Raw genomic sequence first — 21,219 nt, 5'->3', positions numbered from 1 at the left:
TCATCCAGACTTGAAACGTTGGCTCTATTCTCTCTCCACAAATGCTGTCAGACCTGCTGAGATTTTCCAGCATTTTCTGTTTCTGCTCCACTCTTTCTAGATTTGTCACGATTTATGAAGATTAATTTTTTTGGAAACCTGGACCTGAAGCTAAGCAATTGGACTAATTGTCCAATTGCGCCCAAAGTGGTCACAGCATCAGACATTTGAATGGACCTACCTCGCACTAAGTTGATCTTTCTCTGCACCCCAGCTATGACTGTAACACTACATTCTGCACCCTCTTCTTTCCTTCTCCCCTATGTACTCTATGAACAGTATGCTTTGTCTGTGTAGCGCGCAAGAAACAGCACTGTTCACTGTATCCCAATACATGTGACAATAATAAATCAAATCAACAGAGAGCAGCATGGTGGCACAGTGGTCAGTACTGCTGCCTCACAGCGCCAGGATCCCGGGTTCAATTCCTGCCTTGGGTCACTGTCTGTGTGGAGTCTGCACGTCCTTCCCCGTGTCTGTGTGGGTTTCCTCCGGGTGCTCCGGTTTCCTTCCATAGTCCGAAAGACGTGCTGGTTAGGTGCATTGACCGTGCTAAATTCCCGCTCAGTGTATTCAAACAGAAATAAACTTAAAACTTTACCCCTATGTACTCTATGAATGGTATGCTTTGTACAGCGCAAGAAACAATACTTTTAACTTTATCCCAATACATGTGATAATAATAAATCAAATCAAATATATTAAGTTGATCTTTCTCTACACCCTATCTGCAACTGCAATACTGTATTCTGCACCCTCTCCTTTCCTTCCCCCCATGTACTCTATGAACAGTATGCTTTGTCAGTATAGCACGCAAGAAACAATACTTTTCACTGTATCCCAATACATATGACAATAATAAATCAAATCAATTCAAGTCTTTGGAGCAGAGAAGACTGAGGGGCAACCTGATCAAGGTGTACAAGATTATGAGGGACACGGACAGTGTGGATAGGGAGCAGCTGTTCCCCTTAGTTGAAGGGTCAGTCATGAGGGGACATAGGTTCAAGGTGAGGGGCAGGAGGTTTAGGGAGGATTTGAGGAAAAACGTTTTTACCCAGAGGGTGGTGAGGGTCTGGAATGCGCTGCCTGGGAGGGTGGTGGAGGCGGGATGCCTCACATCCTTTAAAAAGTACCCGGATGAGCACTTGGCACATCATAATATTCAGGGCTATGGGCCAAGTGCTGGCAGATGGGATTAGGTGGGAGTTCAGGTGTTTCACATGTGTCGGTGCAGACTCGATGGGCCTAAGGGCCTCTTCTGCATGATTCTCGGTGTCCATGTGCATAGATCCCTGAAATTTGGCACCCAGGTTGATAGGGTTGTTAAGAAGGCGTACGGAGTGTTAGCTTTTATTGGTAGAGGGATTGAGTTTCGGAGCCAGGAGGTCATGTTGCAGCTGTACAAAACTCTGGTGCGGCCGCACTTGGAGTATTGTGTACAGTTCTGGTCACCGTATTGTAGGAAGGATGTGGGAGCATTGGAAAGGGTGCAGAGGAGATTTACTAGGATGTTGCCTGGTATGGTGGGAAGGTCTTATGAGGAAAGGCTGAGGGACTTGAGGTTGTTTTCGTTAGAAAGAAGAAGGTTAAGAGGTGACTTAATAGAGGCATACAAGATGATCAGAGGATTAGATAGGGTGGATAGTGAGAGCCTTTTTCCTCGGATGGTGATAGCTAGCACGAGGGGACATAGCTTTAAATTGAGGGGTGATAGATATAGGACAGATGTCAGAGGTTGGTTCTTCACTCAGACAGTGGGAAGGGCGTGAAATGCCCTGCCCGCAGCAGTAGTGGACTCGCCAACATTAAAGGCATTTAAGTGGTCATTGAATCATAGAAACCATAGAAACCCTACAGTGCAGAAAGAGGCCATTTGGCCCATCGAGTCTGCACCGACCACAATCCCACCCAGGCCCTACCCCCTTATCCCTACATATTTACCCGCTAATCTATGCATCTCAGGACTCTAAGGGGCAATTTTTAGCATGGCCAATCAACCTAACCCACACATCTTTGGACTGTGGGAGGAAACCGGAGCACCTGGAGGAAACCCACACAGACACGAGGAGAATGTACAAACTCCACACAGTGACAGTGACCCAAGCCAGGAATCGAACCCAGGTCCCTGGAGCTGTGAAGCAGCAGTGCTAACCCACTGTGCTACCGTGCCGCCCATTGGATAAACATATGGATGATATTGGAATAGTGTAGGTTAGATGGGCTTTAGATTGGTTTCACTGGCCGGCGCAACATTGAGGGCCGAAGGGCCTGTACTGCGCTGTAATGTTCTATGTTCTATGATTCTATACTCTATGAATGGTATGCTTTGTCTGTGTAGTGCGCAAGAAACAATATTTTTCACTGTATCCCAATAAATCAAACCCAATACTTTTCACTGTATCCCAATAAATCAAACCCAATACTTTTCACTGTATCCCAATAAATCAAACCCAATACTTTTCACTGTATCCCACTACATATGACAATAATAAATCAAATCAAATCAGCATCAGAATGGTGGTGGTGCCTGTCCCTTTAAGAGGCCAGTCGGGGGGGAGCTTCGTGGCTTTCCGCCAGATTCCGACGAGCAAGCCCCGCCCCCGCCTCCCTCCCTCCCGCCTTCGGCCGCTTCCGTCATCGCTCGGGTATTTCCGTCAATCTCCTCCCTCCTCCCCCCATCCCCTTCGTCCTTCGCCGCTTCCGTTCGGCTGCCCTCTCCCTCCCCGGCCCCGGCCCCACCCCCTGCCATGGGCGCGCGGCGCCCGCCGGGAGTTGTAGTCCAGCCGCCGGGCGCGGCGCCCTCCAACGGCGGCGGGCCGGACTACAAGTCCCGGCGTGCCGGGCGGCGCCCGCGCCTGCGCGCTGCGCGGGAGGGGGAGCCGACAGTGCATTGTGGTAAGATGGTGGCCGCTCCATTGTTCAGCTGTGTGTTTGCAAGAGGGAAAAAAACCCCTGAGAGCGACTGGCGCAGGAAATAAGGCCTGAAATTCACCTGTAAGGTAATATTAAACCCACCTGTGTGCAAATGGGTCAGGGTAGCTGGGTTTTATTGGGGGTTTTGGGGTGGGTTTTGACTGCAGTGGATTGGGAATATATTAATCTCAGTGGGGGTACAGCACCAGGACATCTTTGGGCATCTTCAGGTCGGAGAACCAGGCTCTTACAACCCACAGCAACTGAGGACACTTTAAACCATGGGGGGGCTGCTGCTGCTGCTAATTTTCTCCCTCTTTTGCTCCCCACTGGTTGGATCTGCGAGCCGCAATCATTGAGACCCAACTTTGCAAAAAATGTGCTTCAATTACCCCCACCCCCCCGGATGGCACCCCTCTTAGAGGGAACATGAAGACTCCCACCGTCATGCTTTTGATTTCATTTATTATTGTCACTGGCATACAGTGAAAAGTGTTGTTTCTCACGGGCTATACATACCGTTCATAGAGAAGGAAAGGAGAGAGTGCAGAATGTACCGAGGCAGCGGGAAGTGTGGACAGTGTCAATGGATTGGGGGTTGGTTTGATTTCATTTATTATTGTCACTTGTATTGTCATACAGTGAAAAGTATTGTTTCTTGCGCGCTATGCATACCGTTCATAGAGAAGGAAAGGAGAGAGTGCAGAATGTACTGAGGCAGTGGGAAGTGTAGACAGTGTCAATGGATGGGCGGTTGATTTGATTTGATTTATTGTCACTTGTATTAACATAGTGAAAAGTATTATTTCTTGCGTGCTATGCAGACAAAGCATACCGTTCATAGAGAAAGAAAGGAGAGAGTGCAGAATGTAGTGCTACAGTCATAGCTAGGGTGCAGAGAAGGATCAACTTAATGCGAGGTAGGCCCATTCAAAAGTCTGACAGCAGCAGGGAAGAAGCTGTTCTTGATTCGGTTGGTACGTGACCTCAGACTTTTGTATCTTTTCCCCAACGGAAGAAGGTGGAAGAGAGAATGTCCTGGGTGCGTGGGATCCTTAATTATGCTGGCTGCTTTTCCCGAGGCAGCGGGAAGTGTAGACAGAGTCAGTGGATGGGAGGTTGGTTTATGTGATGGACTGGGCTTCGTTCATGACTCTTTGTAGTGTGTGTGTTTTCTCTGTGTATGTGTTTTTGATTTAATTTGATTTGATTTATTATTGTTACATGTATTGGGGTACAGTGAAAAGTATTGTTTCTTGCGCGCTGTACAGACAAAAACATACTGTTCATAGAGTACATAGGGGAGAAGGAAAGGAGAGTGCAGAATGTAGTGTTGCAGTCATAGCTAGGGTGTAGAAAAAGATCAAAATATAAGGTAGGTCCACTGATGGCAGCAGAGAAGAAACTGTTCTTGAGTCGGTTGGTACATGGTACTCTTTTGCTCCCCACTGGTTGATCTGGGAGCCGCAATCATTGAGACCCAATTTTGGAAAAATGTGCATCGTTTTTCCCTCCACCCCTCTTAGAGGGAACATTAAGACTCTCCTCACTCTAATGCTTTTGATTTGATTTATTATTGTCACATGTATTGGGATACAGTGAAAAGTATTGTTTCTTGCGCACTATACAGACAAAACATACCATTCATAGAGTACATACGGGGGAAGGAAAGGATAGCGTGCAGAATATAGTGTTACAGTTACCAATAGGGTGAAGAAAAAGATCAGTTTACCATATGATAGGTCTATTCAAAAGTCTGATGGCAGCAGGGAAGAACCTGTTCTTGAGTCGATTGGTATGTGATCTCAGACTTTGCATCCTTTATCCAATGGAAGAAGATTTAAGAGAGTATATCCGGGGTGCGTGGTGTCCTTGATTATGCTGGCTGCTTTGCCGAGGGCAGCGGGAAGTGCGAATGGAGTTGATGGATGGGAGGCTGGTTTGCATGATGGACTGGGCTATGTTCACAACTCTTACCCAGTGGTTTGAGGTGGCGTTCTGCTGTTTGTTAGTGAGCGCGGTGACTTAAGTGTGAACCCCCCCCACCCAACTCGTCCCCACTCTGCCCCAGTATCCGTCACTCTCTCTGAAGAATTGTCAACTTGACCTTTTTCTTTGGAACAATGCCAAACAAAGGTGCATGCTTTTGAAAATAAAAATCATTGCCATGTTTCCTTTCGAAACCTGTGAATTAAAAGATGTCCCAAGTCACACGTGTCAGAAGTATTGAAGAATGTATGTGGATGGCTGGGATGCTTTTACAGGAACTTTGTGTCTCAGTTTGAAAAGCACCTGGGAGAGAGAACCTCTAATACTCGCAACAGATCTAATGTGCGATTTTATACTATTTCCAATACCTTTTTGTGCATTTTCTGCTGGATGTCAGAGGCTGGGGCAATGGAACATTGTTCTATTTCAGGCATCCAGATTTAGCATCATGTGTGCCCAGTGCAGTTAGTTACGGAGCAAATCTTCTTTGCCTCAACAAAGTTCCTCAGTTTAAAAACTCAACAGGACAATTCTTTACAGTGCAACATTCCTTTTTGCAACTTTACTACAACCTTATTGGGTGGTAGGACCATTCGGCAGGTAGCATTGTGCTGAGGTGCCACATCTGATTTTAAACTGTCCAAAACTCATTTTAAGTATTTTCACAGCCGTCATTTTGTCATGGTGCTGGTCTGGGCTAAATTGGAACTCGGGACCCAGAGATGAGATGCCAGTGAACTGGACTTCCAGAAGTGTTGTCTTTAAAGAGAAAGTGATTTAAAGAAAGGTAGATGACAATTTATTACAAGTTCCCTAACACACTAGGTACTTGACTATTGCAGGCGTATATTGCCTCCTGTTGCGCGTGGTGGTTAGATTATATTTGCACTCCCTCCCTCTCTGCTGTGCTGTTCATGTCCACAGGTTAAGCTGTGGTGTTATTAAAATTTATTTATTCGTCACAAGTAAGGCTTACATTAACACTGCAGTGAAGCTACTGTGAAATTCCCCTATTCGCCACACTCCAGTGCCTACTCGGTGCATCCTAACCAGCACGCCTCCCAGAATGTGGGAGGAAACCGGAGCACCCTGAGGAAACCCACGCAGACACGGGGAGAACGTGCAAACTCCACACAGACAGTGACCCAAGCCGGGAGTCGAACCCAGGTCCCTGGCGCTGTGAGGCAGCAGTGCTAACCACTACGCTACCGTGACGCCCACTGAGTTAACAGTGGGGATGTTCTTTCTCCATCTTGCAGATCACCCGCACCTCCTTCACTGCTCCCTTTAGCTAGCTACAGGTATTCTTCCAGGTGTGAAGCTGCACCATAAATATCACAAGGCTAGCCCAATCCCATCAGTATCACTGGGTAGTGATTGGAAAGTTGTGCATGTGTCTAACATTGCTGTAACAGTTGTGACACCAGACAAGCCACCTCAAAAGCTCTGAGTTCTGATCCCATCCTGGCAAATTGTGAAATTGAAATCAATGAATCTGGTAATATGTGGGCTGATGCAGAGAAAAAAATTAGTATGAAAGGTTTTTATAACGTTATTATTTTACCTTGTGGTTTAATGTTATTAAAAATGTTACTTAGGGAGGCACGGTGGTTAACACTGCTGCCTCGCAGCACCAAGGACCTGGGTTCAATTCCGGCCTTGGGCGACTGTGTGGAGTTTGCACATTCTCCCCGTGCCTGCGTGGGTTTCCTCCGGGTGCTCCGGTTTCCTCCCACACTCCAAAGCCGTGCCGGTTCGGATGATTGGCCATGGTAAATTGTCCCTTAGTGTATCAAGATGTGTAGGTTCGGAGGATTAGTGGGGTAAATATGTGGAGTTGTGGGGATAGGGCCTGGGTAAGATGCTCTGTTGGAGAGTCAGTGCAAACTCAACGGGCCGAATGGCTTCCTTTTGCACTGTAGATATTCTATGATTCTAATATTTAAAATAGTAAGAGGGATTGATAGGGTAAACAGAGAGAATCTATTTCCGATGGTTGGTGAATTTAGCATGATGCTACATAGATGTGGCACAAATGTTTTAAGGATTTCAGGCATAAAGTGCAGACACTGGCGTGCACACAGGATGATGGAAGTTTGGAATACTTTTCCATGGAGCACAATTGATGCGAAATCAGTGGTAAATTTTTAATGTGAGATTTTTGTTATCGATTTACATAGATGATCTGGAGTTGGGGACCAAGTGTAGTGTGTCAAAAATTCGCAGATGACACTAAGATAAGTGGCAGAGCAAAGTGTGCAGAGGACACTCAAAGTCTGCAAAGGGAGGGATATAGATAATCTAAGTGAGTGGGTGAGGGTCTGGCAGACGGAGTACAATGTTGGTAAATGTGAGGTCATCCATTTTGGGTAGGAATAACAGCAAAATGGACTTTTATTTAAATAGTTAAAAAATATTGCAGCATGCTGCTGTGCAGAGGGACCTGGGTGTCCTTGTGCATGAATCGCAAAAAGTTGGTTAGCAGGTGCAGCAGGTAATTAAGAAGGCAAATGGAATTTTGTCCTTCATTGTTGGAAGGCTGGAGTTTAAAAACAGGGAGGTTATGTTGCAGCTGTATAAGGTGCTGGTGAGTTTACACCTGGAGTACTGTGTACAGTTCTGGTGTCCTTACTTAAGAAAGGATATACCGGCACTGGAGGGGGTGCAGAGGAGATTCACTAGGTTGATTCCGGAGTTGAGAGGGTTGGCTTATGAGGAGAGACTGAGTAGATTGGGACTATACTCATTGGAATTCAGAAAAATGAGGGGGGATCTTATCGAAACATATATAAGATTATGAAGGGAATAGATAAGATAGAAGCAGGGAAGTTGTTTCCACTGGCGGGTGAAACTAGAACTAGGGGGCATAGCCTCAAAATAAGGGGAAGCAGATTTAGGGCTGAGTTGAGGAGGAACTTCTTCACACAAAGGGTTGTGAATCTGTGGAATTCCCTGCCCAGTGAAGCAGTTGAGGCTACCTCATTGAATGTTTTTAAGGCAAGGATAGATAAATTTTTGAACAGTAAAGGAATTAAGGGTTATGGTGAGCGGGCGGGTAAGTGGAGCTGAGTCCACGAAAAGATCAGCCATGATCTTATTGAATGGTGGAGCAGGCTCGAAGGGCCAGATGGCCTACTCCTGCTCCTAGTTCTTATGTTCTTATTATCCAAAGGTATATGGAGCAGTGACAGGTTAGGTCATAGATTGGCCTTGATCTCATTGAATGGCAGGACATGGTCCAAGGGTTGAATGGCCTCCCATTCCCCCGTTCAGGGATAGAAATCTGTCCTACCTCATTTGGTCAGCTTGTGGGAGAGGAGAAACCTCAGTGTCCTGAGTCACTCTGATCAGATGCCCAGCTGAAAATGGAGCAAACTCACCAAAGTGTGTCTGATTGTATACAGCCATCGAAGCCGAGGTATTAACCAGGAATGACTGGTTTTTCCAGGGCACAGAACCTGAGTGACACGCAGAACTTGAATCAAAGTGCCTTTGGTGTTAACCAGGAAATCTACACCCCCCCCCCCCCACCCCCATTAACACTGCAACGAAGTTACTGTGAAATTCCCCTTGTCGCCACACTCCGGCGCCTGTTCGGGTAACACTGAGGGAGAATTTAGCACGGCCAATACACCCTAACCCGCATGTCTTTCAGACGGTGGGAGGAAACCGGAGCACCCGGAAGAAAACCCACGCAGACACGGGGAGAAAGTGCAGGCTCCGCACGGACAGTGACCCGAGGCCGGGGATCGAACCTTCTGCACTGTAGGGATTCTGTGATTCTATGAAATAGGACTGAGTTGCTTCAGCATTGGGGATGGTACCCCGTGTGGGAGTGCAGTCCAGTGCCCCCTCATTTTCACCCCTTTGTAATAAAAAGACCACTTGGGCTAGATGAGTAGTGGGTGCGTGACAGCTATGAAACGATACCCTCCAACGACATTCAGCAGAGGAAGGGAGAAGATTGATCTGTTCCTGAGGTGCTGTCGGTTCAGTAGATGATCAGGTCTGCTGATTTTCTAACTCAGGGAATGTTTGAAGAGTAGCTTGTGTAGAAGAGAAAGAAGCTTCCTTGCTGGTCATTGCAGAGATTAGAATTTGAAATGGACCGGTCTCTGGCTAACTCATTCTTCCAGAACCCTGGAGTCCTTTTACCTCCTTCAGAATTCCGTGCCGCTAAAGTCATCGGGTTCCTCCTCCTGATTCACCTCATCTGTTGTCTCGTTCCTCCCAACCTTGGTGCTCCTGGGTGTGGGTTTTTTTGTGGGGGGGGTTTCTGAACTCATTGACAGGCAACTGAATTGAATATGTCCACTCTACCCAAGTGATTTTTGGCACCTAACCAGCCAGATTGTTCCAGCTACCTTAGTGTGCAGCAGTCTGGCACCCCTTCGAATTGACTTGACGTTGCAAGTTCCTGGGCCTTGGGAGATGGTCCGACAGCACCTGGTCCAAATAGCCATTCACGCCTGTGTGAGCCAAGGTAATGAGTGTTGGCAGTTCGCCCCACTGCTGACGGCATCAGAGACATGCCCCAATCCTGTCCTTCGCCCACCCCGCCTCGCCGATACTTTAAGATTGGGTGTTCTGACTGACCATTGCTCACCCTTCCCCAGGCAGCAGACTGGGGTGAGGGGTACCTCAACTGAGATCTTAATGCGGAGGATCTGGAAGTTCTTTCCAATTCAAATTGATGAGAATCTTTTCAAAGCGTCCGGGTTTGCACAAAATCCTTCCCCACAATCATTTGCATGAATCCTTTTCAGTACGTTTATCTCGCCATCGTATTTACTGTTGCTGTAATGTTTTCCCTGAGATCTGGGGCGGCACGGTGTCTTTCAGCTCCAGGGTTCGATTCCCGGCACGGGTCACTGGAGCTTGCACGTTCTCCCCGTGTCTGCGTGGGTTTCCTCCGGGTGCTCCGGTTTCCTCCCACAGTCCAAAGATGTGCAGGTTAGGTAGATTGGTCATGCTAAATTGCCCCTTAGTGCCCCAGGATGCGTAGGTAAGAGGGATTAGCAGGATAAATAAGTGGGATTACGGGGATAGGGCATGGGTGGGATTGTTGTCAGTGCAGACGCGATGGGCCGAATAGCCTCCTTCTGCACTGTGGGGTTTCTATGAGAAAATCCGAAAGACATGCCGGTTAGGGTGCATTGACCCGAACAGGCACCGGAGTGTGGCGACTAGGGGATTTTCGCAGTAACTTAATTGCAGTGTTAATGTAAGTCTTACTTGTGACTAATAAATAAACTTTACTTTACTTTATATGTGCCGGAATCTTCCGGCCGTTCATGCCTCGCTGCCGCCACAGGTGAGGACGGAGAATTTGGCGTTCGGCCAAAATTTTCATTCGTTGCAGCAGGACTGGAGAATCCCGCTGGTGTGAATGGCCGGAATGTCAGGTTGTAATTGGAAGGGATTGGGTTGGGATGGGTGGGATGTTCCAATTGGTAACCAGCGGGTGCTGAGGAATGACTGACCCACTCACTCGAGCACTCTGCAGCGATGTGTGTCATCAGGGTGCATGCACTGCAGATGAGAGTGAGGTGTTGGTCCCACCCCTTTCATTTCCGCCCTCCTCTCTGGAAACTCTCACTGCTGGCTGCTCTCGAATATCTTTCTCCACTGTCTACTCTTCAGCTGCGCTCACTTATCCTAGTGAGACCACATTTAGAATATTGTGAGCAATTTTGGGCCCTGTATCTAAGGAAGGATGTGTTGGCCTTGGAAAGGGTCCAGAGGAGGTTCACAAGAATGATCCCTGGAATGAAATGCTTGATGTATGAGGAGCGTTTGAGGACTCTGGGTCTGCACTCGGTGGAGTTTAGAAGGATGAGGGGGGGGATCTTATTGAAACTTACAGAATACTGAAAGGCCTGGATAAAGCGGATGTGGGGAAGACGCTTCCATTAGTCGGAGAGACTGGGATCCGAGGGCCCAGCCTCAGAGTAATGGGATGACCCTTTAGAACCGAGATGAGGAGGAATTTCTTCAGCCAGAGGGTGGTGAATCTGGAATTCATTGCCACAGAAGGCTGTGGAGGCCAGGTCACTGAGTGCATCTAAGACAGAGATAGATAGGTTCTTGATTGGTAAAGGGATCAAAGGTTATAGGGAAAAGGTGGGAGAATGGTTTTGAGAAACTTATCAGCCATGATTGAATGGCAAAATAGACTCGATGGGCCAAATGGCCTAATTCTGCTCCTATATCTTATGTTTTTCTGGATAATCCAGATCCAGGAGTGTTGGTGACCATTCAACCATCACATTGGATAGTATGGAATTCCCATTCAGCCTACACCCAGTAACACCTCCAGCAAGTGTTGTTAGATAGGTAGAAGATTCTCCTCCTGTACCCTCCCCAGATTAGGCCTGCAATAGTGCGTGCCAAGCTCGGTTAGTTAACTGATCCGTGTTGATCAGTAAAACACCAGGCGGTACAGGTAACAAATGAGCAGGAGATGAAGGCTGGTGGCGAGCCCTCATCGTGTTACTGGGTGTAGGCTGAATGGGAATCCTATATTATCCAATGTGATGGTTGAATGGTGAGCCAACACTCCTGGATCTGGATTATCCAGAAGAACGTAAGATATAGGAGCAGAATTAGGCCACTCGGCCCATCGAGCCTGCTCCGCCATTCAGTCCTGGCTGATGGTGGTGACATCACTGTTTACTTTGAGTTACATTCACCGTTGATGGGTTTTTGCACCAATGGAGCCTGACCTGTTCTGGGTTAGTCAGAGCATCACTGTGCCCATGCCAAAGAGTGGTACCACCAATGCCCCCCCTCACTCTGTGAACCACACCAAGACACTTTCTGACCTCAAGGTGAAATCTGAGGCAAATGTGCCTGCAGGGTCCGCCATGTGCCAGCTGGAATTGGCAGCTACCTTGGAGTGGGTTCCCCACAGACCATACCCTCCCTCTCCTCCCCACCCACTGGAGTCATGTAGGCTGCTCGAACACTCTGAAGCGTGTAGGGGTGTAAATACAGCTAGCACACAGGATTTTTACCCGGCGGTGTGAAGTCTGAGCTATTCCGACATAGTCAAGTCTCAAGATGTGGCTGAAAGCTGATAGTGTCGTGATGGACGGATTGACAAAGCAGTGGACGTGTGTGTAAAGACTGAGGTACAAGGATAGCAACTAAGTGGTGAGACTTGATTGCGGGTGTCTCTGACTCCACTTCCAAGGGCAACCTAAATCAGGTGACAAATGTAAAGGGAGTCACTAATAAATTCATCTGATCTGATTTGATTTATGATTAATGATGTGGAGTTGCCGGCGTTGGACTGGGGTGGGCACAGTAAGAGGTCTCACAACACCAGGTTAAAGACCAACAGGTTTATTTGGTAGCACGAGTTTTTGGAGCGCTGCCCCTTCATCAGGTGAGTCCAGGATTTGTTTCACAAACAGGGCATATATGGACACAAACTCAATTACAAGATAATGGTTGGATTATCTTGTAATTGAGTCTGTGTCTATATATGCCCTGTTTGTGAACCTACCTCTCCACGCACCTGATGAAGGGGCAGCGCTCCGAAAGCTCGTGATTCCAAATAAACCTGTTGGACTTTAACCTGGTGTTGTGAGACTACTTACCGATTTATTATTGTCACATGTATTAGCTTGCAGTGAAAAGTATTGTTTCTTGCACGCTATACAGACAAAGCATACCGTTCACAGAGAAGGAAAGGAGAGAGTGCAGAATGTAGTGTTACAGTCATAGCTAAAGTGTAGAGAAAGATCAACTTAATGCAAGGTAGGTCCATTCAAAAGTTTGATGGCAGCAGGGAAGAAGTTGTTACCTGGAGAAACTTAGAATGTGGAAGTCACTATCACAGGAAATAACTGAGGTGAATCATAGATGCATTTAAGCGGAAGTTAGACACATGCATGAGGGAGAAAGGAATAGAAGGATATAAATGCTGATAGGCTGAGTTGAAGTAAGGTAGGAGGAGCATAAACATCAATATAGACCAGTCGGGTCCAATGGCATACATATGTTCTTACAAACATACACATGAGGAGCAGGAGTAGGCCACTTGTCCCCTCGAGTCTGCTCCACCTTTCAATAAGATCATAGCTGATCTAATTCTAACCTCAACCCCAGATTCCTGTCTACCCCCAGTAACCTTTCACCACCTTGCTTATCAAGAATCTACCAAGCTCAGTTTAAAAATATTCAAAGACTCTGAATGGCTGTGTGGAGTCTGCACGTTCTCCCCCGGGTCTGCTTGGGTTTCCTCTGGGTGCTCTGGTTTCTTCCCACACTCCGAAAGATGGTTAGGGTGCATTGGCCGTGCTAAATTCTCCCTCAGTGTACCCAAACAGGTGCCTGGAGTGTGGTAACTAGGGGATTTTCACAGTAACTTCTTGTTAATGTAAGCCTACTTGTGACACTAATACTTAAACTTCCACCGTCTTTTGAGGAAGAGAGTTCCAAAGACCCACACCCTCCTGAGGGAAAAGAATTCTCCTCGTCTCTGTCTTCAATGGCCGACCCCTTATTTTTAAACAGTGACCCCCCAACCCCCTGTTCTAGCTTCTCCCACAAGAGGAAACATCCTCTCCACACCCACCCTGACAATACCCCTCAGGGTCTCAGAAAGATTTCAATCAAGTCATCTATTTCTGTACTATAAGTGTTTGTAATTCTCTATTCAGTTATTTATAATTATTTACGAGGTTTGTTTTTAAATCCCCCAACTTTTTGTTCCTTCTGTTCTGTCCTGCCCTTTGGAAGGTGCTCACTCCACCAGTGACAGCAGCGTTGCGATACCCCAGCCGAACATCTTGGGGGGTGGGGGCAACACGACCCTTACTGGGACAACACACACATGCAACTTTCAGACTGACCCTTCCATTTGTTCGCTACTGCATTGGTAATGAGGCAAGTTGGCCATGCCTGAGTTGCAATCCCAACTAAAATAGGCTAACCGAGCACTGACAAAACTTGTGACTCTCCTGATCTCCTCCGGACCTCATCGTTTCACTGCCCGGCCGCGAGTGGACTTCATTCCGTGAACTTGTATCGTCCATGAAAGACTGAAGTTGGTGAGGTCACACCTGGAGTATTGTGTAAAAAAAAAAAAATTTGACAAAGGGTCATCTGGACTCGAAACGTCAGCTCTTTTTTCTCCTTGCAGATGCTGCCGAGATTTTCCAGCATTTTCTCTTTTGGCTTCGAGTCTTGTGTGCAGTTTTGGTGTCCTTATCTGAGGAAGGGTGTTCTTGCTATAGAGGGAGTGCAGAGAAGGTTTACCAGGCTGATTCCTGGGGTGGCAGGTCTGTCATATCAGGAGTGACTAAATTGGTTAGGATTAGTCGGTAGGATTATATTCATTGGAGTTTAGAAGAGTGAGAGGGGATCTCATAGAAACTTATAAAATTCTAACAGGGTCAGACAGGGTGGATTCAGAAAGAATGTTCCCGATGGGGGGAGTCCAGAACTAGGGGTCATAGTTTGAGGATAAGGGGTAAATCTTTTAGGACTGAGGTGAGGAAAAGTTTCTTCACCCAGAGGGAGGTGAATGTGTGGAATTCACGACCACAGAAAGTAGTTGAGGCCAAAACGTTGTGTGATTTCAAGAAGAAATTGGACATAGCTCTTGGGGCTAAAGGGATCGAGGAATATGGGGGGAAGGGGGGGGATCAGGATATTGAATTTGATGATCAGCCATGATCATAATGAATGGCGGGGCAGGTTCGAAGGGCCAAATGGCCTACTCCTGCATTTGTTTTCGATGTTTCGATGTTAACATTTTTAGCTCGGAACTCCACTGTTTGTTATGAAGCTCTGAGAAAGGGTCACCCAGACTCGAAACATTGGCTCTATTCTCTCTCCAGAGGTGCTGTCAGACCTGCTGAGATTTCCAACTGTGTCAGTGTGTGTCAGTGTTAGTTATACACATTTTCTGTAGCATCTTGCACATCCTCAGGACGTGCCAAAGTATTTTCTAATGTGTCGTGAAGTTGTGCAGCAATTTCTTGGTATGAGGGACATGTTAGCTGGCCCAGCTTTGATTGAGAGCTGTCGTTCAGGCCACACCTCAAGCACTTCAATGGAGCTCTGGTCACTGACACACGAGGAAGGTAATCAGAGGCTGGAGGTGATGGTGGGAACAGGGGGTTTACAGATCTGGGTGCTTCGATTCGGGATTAATCCACCAACGAAGCAATCCCTCTCCAATCCTACACACACACACAGCACTTTAACAGAAACTCAACTGCAGAGCTCAGAGGCTGATGTTCTGAGAAAAGGCTACAGGAATGTGGCTATGGAGGTATAAGGTCTACAAATTATTCAGCGTTGTATCAAAGGTTTTCTGGCACACGTCTTTGAGCTAAACATGAAAGTGTGACACGTTGGGGAGGGCATCTGCTCGAATTGCTGAAAGTTAAATTGAGGGCTGGTATCAGGAAATTATGATTTGCCCCTCCGTGGAATGGAAGCAGTTAAGAGGCAGTTGAATGTTAAAATAAAGGGGCAGCAAGTTTTTTCTACATGGCCTCATGGCTTTCCTTACTGGTGTCAGGGGTCTGAAAGATTAACCACACCGAACACAGGTTACAGGTTCTGTTCTTATTAAGTAAATGTTGTCCTTTGATCACCAGACTGATAGAAGGATGATTGTTTGTGTCACTTTATTCTTGCTCTCACTATACTAACCAGTTACAGCAGAACTGATTAAATGGATGCTAAGCACAGACAACTCGGGAAGAAAAGGTGTGCATCGCTGTAGCATCTTTCTCTTCCTCAACACATGTCAAAGTGCTCTGCGACTAATCAGTTTAAGTTTATTTATTAGTGACACAAATGACGCTGCAGTGAAGTTACTGTGAAAATTCCCTAGTCGCCACGCTCCAGCACCTGTTCAGGTACAAAGAGCAAAGAAAAGTACAGCACAGGGACAGGCCCTTCAGCCCTCCAAGCCCTTACTCAGTCCGTATCCCTCTATTCCCTCCCTATTCATGCGCCCATCCAGCTGCTTCTTAAATGTTGTTAATGTGCCTGCTTCCACCACCTCCTCTGGCAGCGGGTTCCAGGCATCCATCACTCTCTGCGTTTGAAGCTTCCCCCACACACCTCCCTTAAACTCCCCCCCCCCCCCCCCCTCTCACCTTGAACCTGTGCCCCCTTGTAATTGACACTTCCACCCTGGGGAAAAAGCCGCGGACTCTCCACCCTGTCTATGCCCCTCATAATTTTGTGGACCCCTTTCAGGTCTTCCCTTAGCCTCCGTCTTTCCAGTGAAAACAATCCTAATTTATCCAATCTCTCCTCATAGTCAACACCCTCGAGACCAGGCAACATCCTGGTGAACCACCTTTGCACTCTCTCCAAAGCTTCCACCTCTTCTGGTAGTGTGGTGACTAAAACTGCACGCAATACTCCAAATGCGGCCTAACCAAGGTTTTATATAGCTGCAACATGATTTCCCAACTCTTGTACTCAATGCCCCGGCCGATGAAGGCAAGCATGCCATATGCCTTCTTAATCACCTTGGCCACCTGTGTTGCCACTTTTAGGGAACTGTGGACCTGCACACCCAGATCCTTCTGTATGTTAATGTTACTCAGGATTTTGCCATTTACTGTATAATTCACACTTAAATTTGATCCTCCAAAACGTATCACCTTGCATTTATCCGGATTAAACTCCCATCTGCCAATTCTGTGCCCAGATCTCCAATCTATCTATCTATATATATATATCGGGCGGCACGGTAGCACAGTGGTTAGCACTGCTGCTTCACAGCTCCAGGGTCCCGGGTTCGATTCCCGGCTCAGGTCACTGTCTGTGTGGAGTTTGCACATTCTCCTCGTGTCTGCGTGGGTTTCCTCCGGGTGCTCCGGTTTCCTCCCACAGTCCAAAGATGTGCGGGTTAGGTTGATTGGCCAGGTTAAAAATTGCCCCTTAGAGTCCTGAGATGCGTAGGTTAGAGGGATTAGTGGGTAAAATATGTGGGGGTAGAGCCTGGGTGGGATTGTGGTCGGTGCAGACTCGATGGGCCGAATGGCCTCCTTCTGTACTGTAGGGTTTCTATGATATATATATTTATATAGCCTATTGTATCCTCGGACAATCCCTGGCACTATCAGCAACTCCACCAATCTGGATACTGAGGGAGAATTTAGCATGGCCAACACACCTAACCAGCACATCTTTCAGACTGTGGGCGGAAACCCACGCAGACATGGGGAGAACGTGCAAACTCCGCACAGACAGTGACCCAAGCTGGGAATCGAACCCGGGTCCCTGGTGCTGTGAGGCAGCAGCGCTAACCCACTGTGCCACCGAAGAGGAGTCAGTGTTACAATGTACGGAAACACCAATTTGCACATAGTCATGAGATACATGACAATTAAACTGCTCTTAGTGTTTGTTGAGGAATAAATATTGTACAGAACACCGGAGAACACTCCTGCTATTCTTGGAATAGTGCCGAGGGATCATTTACATCCACTTGAGTGAGCAGAAGGGACATCGGTTTAATATCTCATCTAAAAGTTGCACCGCTGGCAATACAGTGCTCCCTCAGTACCACCCTGGAGTACTGAATCCCATCTGTCTTTACATTTCAGTGACGACTCATCTAAAGTACTTAATTGGCTGTTGAGTGCATTGAGACACCCGGTGGTTGTGAAAAGCACTCTGTAGGTACAAGTCTTTTCAAATGATGTTTAGGTTTGTCCCTGTCTGAATTTTGTCCCTCTGCAGGTTTGGAAAGGGCTCAGTAGAAGATAAATCCTAAATCAGAGCACCAAGACAGCTTGCTATCGGCAGCTTGGATAAATATAAATCAATGCAAGCGTGCATTTGAACTTTGTACTTGGTGCGTGCAGAGAAAAAGTAGGAGTGCCCCTGAAGGGGTTTTCCTTGCACACTGTTTTCTGAGAAGCGTCAGTGAGCGGTTGTTGTGGTCTCAATGCAATGAGGTTGTGCAGTAGTACATGTCCTAAATAAGTGTAACTGCAAACCAGGCCGGCACAGTGGTTAGCGCTGCTGCCTCACAGCGGCACCTGGGTTCGATCCCATCCTTGGATGACTGTCTGTGTGGAGTCTGCACATTTTCCCCGTGTCTGCATGGGTTTCCTCCGGGTGCTCCAGTTCCCTCCCACAGGCCAGAGATGTGTGGGTTAGGGAATTGGCCATGCTAAATTGTCCCTTAGTGTCCAAAGATGTGTAGGTTAGGGGATTGGCCATGCGAAGTGCATGGGCTTGTGGGGATAGGGTGGGAGGGAAGGCCTGGGTAAGATGGTCAGGAAGTCAGTGCAGATCCTATGGGCCGAATGGTTTCCTTCAGCACCTTAGGGATTCTGTGATTTATCCGTGATTCAGCCATGCAGAATTTCAATGAGGAAGAATGACTGTCGTGTGAAAAGTTTCCCTTGTCTTAATTATGTAAAAGGAGCAGTGGTACAGGATTTGAATTCAGTCGCGTGTGGGGAGAAGGGAACTGCTTTACCAACAGGCTTGAAGTACGGGTGGTGGTAATGGGTGGGTAGCAGTAAGCAATTCTGACTAACACACAAGGAGCGAACAAGTGCGTGATTAAAAGTTTATTGGAAAAACTTTTTGGTACAAAAAAAAGTTACAAGATATTGATGATGTGTTGGAAACGTGTTGTAGAGTCATCTTCCTTTAAAGTATGGGGATTCCTGTTATAATTTGATGTCACATTTCCGATACCATGTCTGGTGTATTCCCTGACTCGGAGATCAATGTTGGACTGGGGTAAACAACAGTAAGAAGTTTAACAACACTCCGAAAGCTTGTGTGGCTTTTGCTACCAAATAAATCTGTTGGACTTTAACTCGGAGATCAATGCCATCGGAGATCTGAGAACTCGAAACCTTTTGTAATAAAAGCAACTTGCCGCCTTTAACATCCCAAGTTGTTTCACAATTGTTATTCATCAAAGTTTGGCACTTGAACCAAAAGAGGGGGACAGACGACCAAAAGCTTGCTCGAAGAGGTAGATTCTAAGGAATGTCTTAAAGGAGAGGGGAGTAGAGGCCTTTAAGAAGGGAATTCCAGGGCTTTAGGTCCAGGCAGCTTCATGTGCAGTCACCAATGGTAATGCACAATGAAATCTTCATAAATAAATAATAAATCTTAATAAATCTTCAAATGCTGGTTGCCACTGAGTTTAAGTCTGAAACTGGCAAGTATTTTTCAATCTATAGGAATTAAAGTCTGGTTGAATGGAATGTGAGTTTACTCAATGCCAACTTTGTTGCCTTAAAGTGGTTAGCACTGCTGCCTCACACGGGGACCCGGGTCTGATTCCAGCCTCGAGTCACTGTCTGTGTGGAGTTTGCACGTTCTCCCCGTGTCTGCGTGGGTTTCCTCCGTGCGCTCCGGTTTCCTCCCACAGTCCAAAGATGTGTGGGTTAGGTGGACTGGCCATAATAAATGAATCATAGAATCCCTACAGTGCAGAAGGACGCCATTCGGCCCATTAAGCCTGCCCCGATGACAATCCCACCCAGGCCCTATCCCTGTAACCCAATGTATTTACCCTGCTAATCCCCCTGACACTAAGGGGCAATTTAGCATGGCCAACCCACCTAACCCGCACGTCTTTGGAGTGCATGGGGTTACGGGGATAGGGTGGAGGGGACAGCCTGGGTGGGATGCTGTTTCGGGGAGCCGGTGCAGACTGGATGGGCCGGATGGCCTCTTTCTGCAGTGTAAGGATTCTCTGATTCTAAAGGCCCTCGAGCTGCTCAATAATCCCATTCTTTTGCGCTCTACAGCACTCTTTATCGTTATCAAACATCCTTTCAACACCTTACTGATCAATTGTGTCTCATTTCTTTAGCTGTTCCTCTGCTGATCTGGAATTATGGGAGATGATGAAAACCAGGATCCACAGCAGAACGAGACTTCAGGGGACGAATCGGGATTAGATCAACGCACTGAATCGCGCAGGGAGAGAGGTACCAGAAACAACAACTCTGCTATTTTCTGTCCTTCTGCCAATTTCACCAGTATCAGCCTGGTAACTTACCCAAATGGGAATACTGCGGCCGGAATCTTACTACCGTTCACGCTGGCGGGATTTTCCCATCCTACTGCAGTGAACGGAGATTTGGCTGGGCCACCAAATTCTCCGACTTTGCCGCAGCGGGAGCGTGGCGTGAATGGCCGCCAAGATCGCGCCCTACATGTCTTGAGTTCAGATGGTTATCGCTGTGTGGAATTTTCCAAGGCTGGCGTTAGGAACAAGGTATAGGCTATTCAGGCCTTAAGCCAGTTCAGCTATTCATTTCGATCATGGCTGTTATGTATCTTATCTCCAGCGACCTAACTTGGTTCCGTAACCTTTCAGTACCACGCCCGGTGGCACAGTGGTTAGCACTGCAGCCTCACGTCGCCAGGGACCCAGGTTCGATTCCCGGCTTGGATCACTGTCTGTGTGGAAACTTTCCAGCGTTCTTCCCGTGTCTGCGTGGGTTTCCTCCGGGTGCTCCAGTTTAAGAACATAAGAAATAGGAGCAGGAGTAGGCCATCTAGCCCCTCGAGCCTGCCCCGCCATTCAATAAGATCATGGCTGATCTGAAGCGGATCAGTTCCACTTACCTGCCTACAGTTTCCTCCTCCAGTCCAAAGATGTGCAGGTTAGGTGGTTTGGCCATGCTAAATTGTCCCTTAGTGTCTGAAGATGTGCAGGTTAGGGGGATTAGTGGGGTAAATATATTGGGTTATGGAGGTAGGGCCTGGGTAAGATGCTCTTTTGAAAAGCAGGTGCAGACCTGATGGGCCAAATGGCCTCCTTCTGCACTTGGGGTTCTACGGATTCTATCATTCACAGGCAGTCCAGTGAGAGAAATGGGTAGCTGTCACATTGTATGTTATTGGCCATTCCTCTGGGGTTTGAGCAGGGTTGTGGGAGCTTCTCCCATGCTTCAAGCCATGCTTCACTGACCTGGGTATGCTGAAAGTGTTTAGTTTGATAACAATAACATCCCTTGCCTTGCTGAGACCACTAAAAGACTTTTTAAGCAATATTGATTATGGCAAGAACGCTCTTGCTGTGTTTGTGAACTGTGATTACTTTCCTCCTGAGAAAATGCTGGAAAATCTCAGCAGGTCTGGCAGCATCTGTGAGGAGAGAAAAGAGCTGACGTTTCGAGTCCAGATGACCCTTTGTCAAAGCTCCTTTGTCAGAGTTGCTACAGATGCTGCCAGACCTGCTGAGATTTTCCAGCATTTTCTCTTTTGGTTTCAGATTCCAGCATCCACAGTAATTTGCTTTTACTA

At 47.2% G+C, this 21,219-nt stretch overlaps 1 protein-coding gene across 3 annotated transcripts in view; it reads left to right on the top strand.

Annotated features, from left to right (window-relative positions):
* The first annotated feature begins 2,910 nt into the window (after positions 1-2,910).
* The window catches only part of LOC144509042 (uncharacterized), a 53,195-nt gene continuing 34,886 nt past the window's right edge, over positions 2,911-21,219 (top strand). For 2 of the 3 annotated variants that reach the window (XM_078237322.1, XM_078237320.1), the window contains exons 1-2: positions 2,911-3,041; positions 19,778-19,895. In XM_078237322.1, coding sequence (XP_078093448.1) covers positions 19,802-19,895 — 94 coding nt within the window. In that variant the 5' untranslated portion in view covers positions 2,911-3,041; positions 19,778-19,801. Of the gene's footprint in view, positions 3,042-5,601; positions 5,732-19,777; positions 19,896-21,219 lie in introns of all 3 variants that reach the window. The other variant, XM_078237321.1, reaches the window with a different exon arrangement.

Source organism: Mustelus asterias, chromosome 21 (assembly GCF_964213995.1).
Source record: "Mustelus asterias chromosome 21, sMusAst1.hap1.1, whole genome shotgun sequence".
Lineage (NCBI taxonomy): Eukaryota > Metazoa > Chordata > Chondrichthyes > Carcharhiniformes > Triakidae > Mustelus > Mustelus asterias.
Note: the sequence above shows the minus strand (reverse complement) of the source record. Positions and strands in the feature narration are given on the sequence as shown.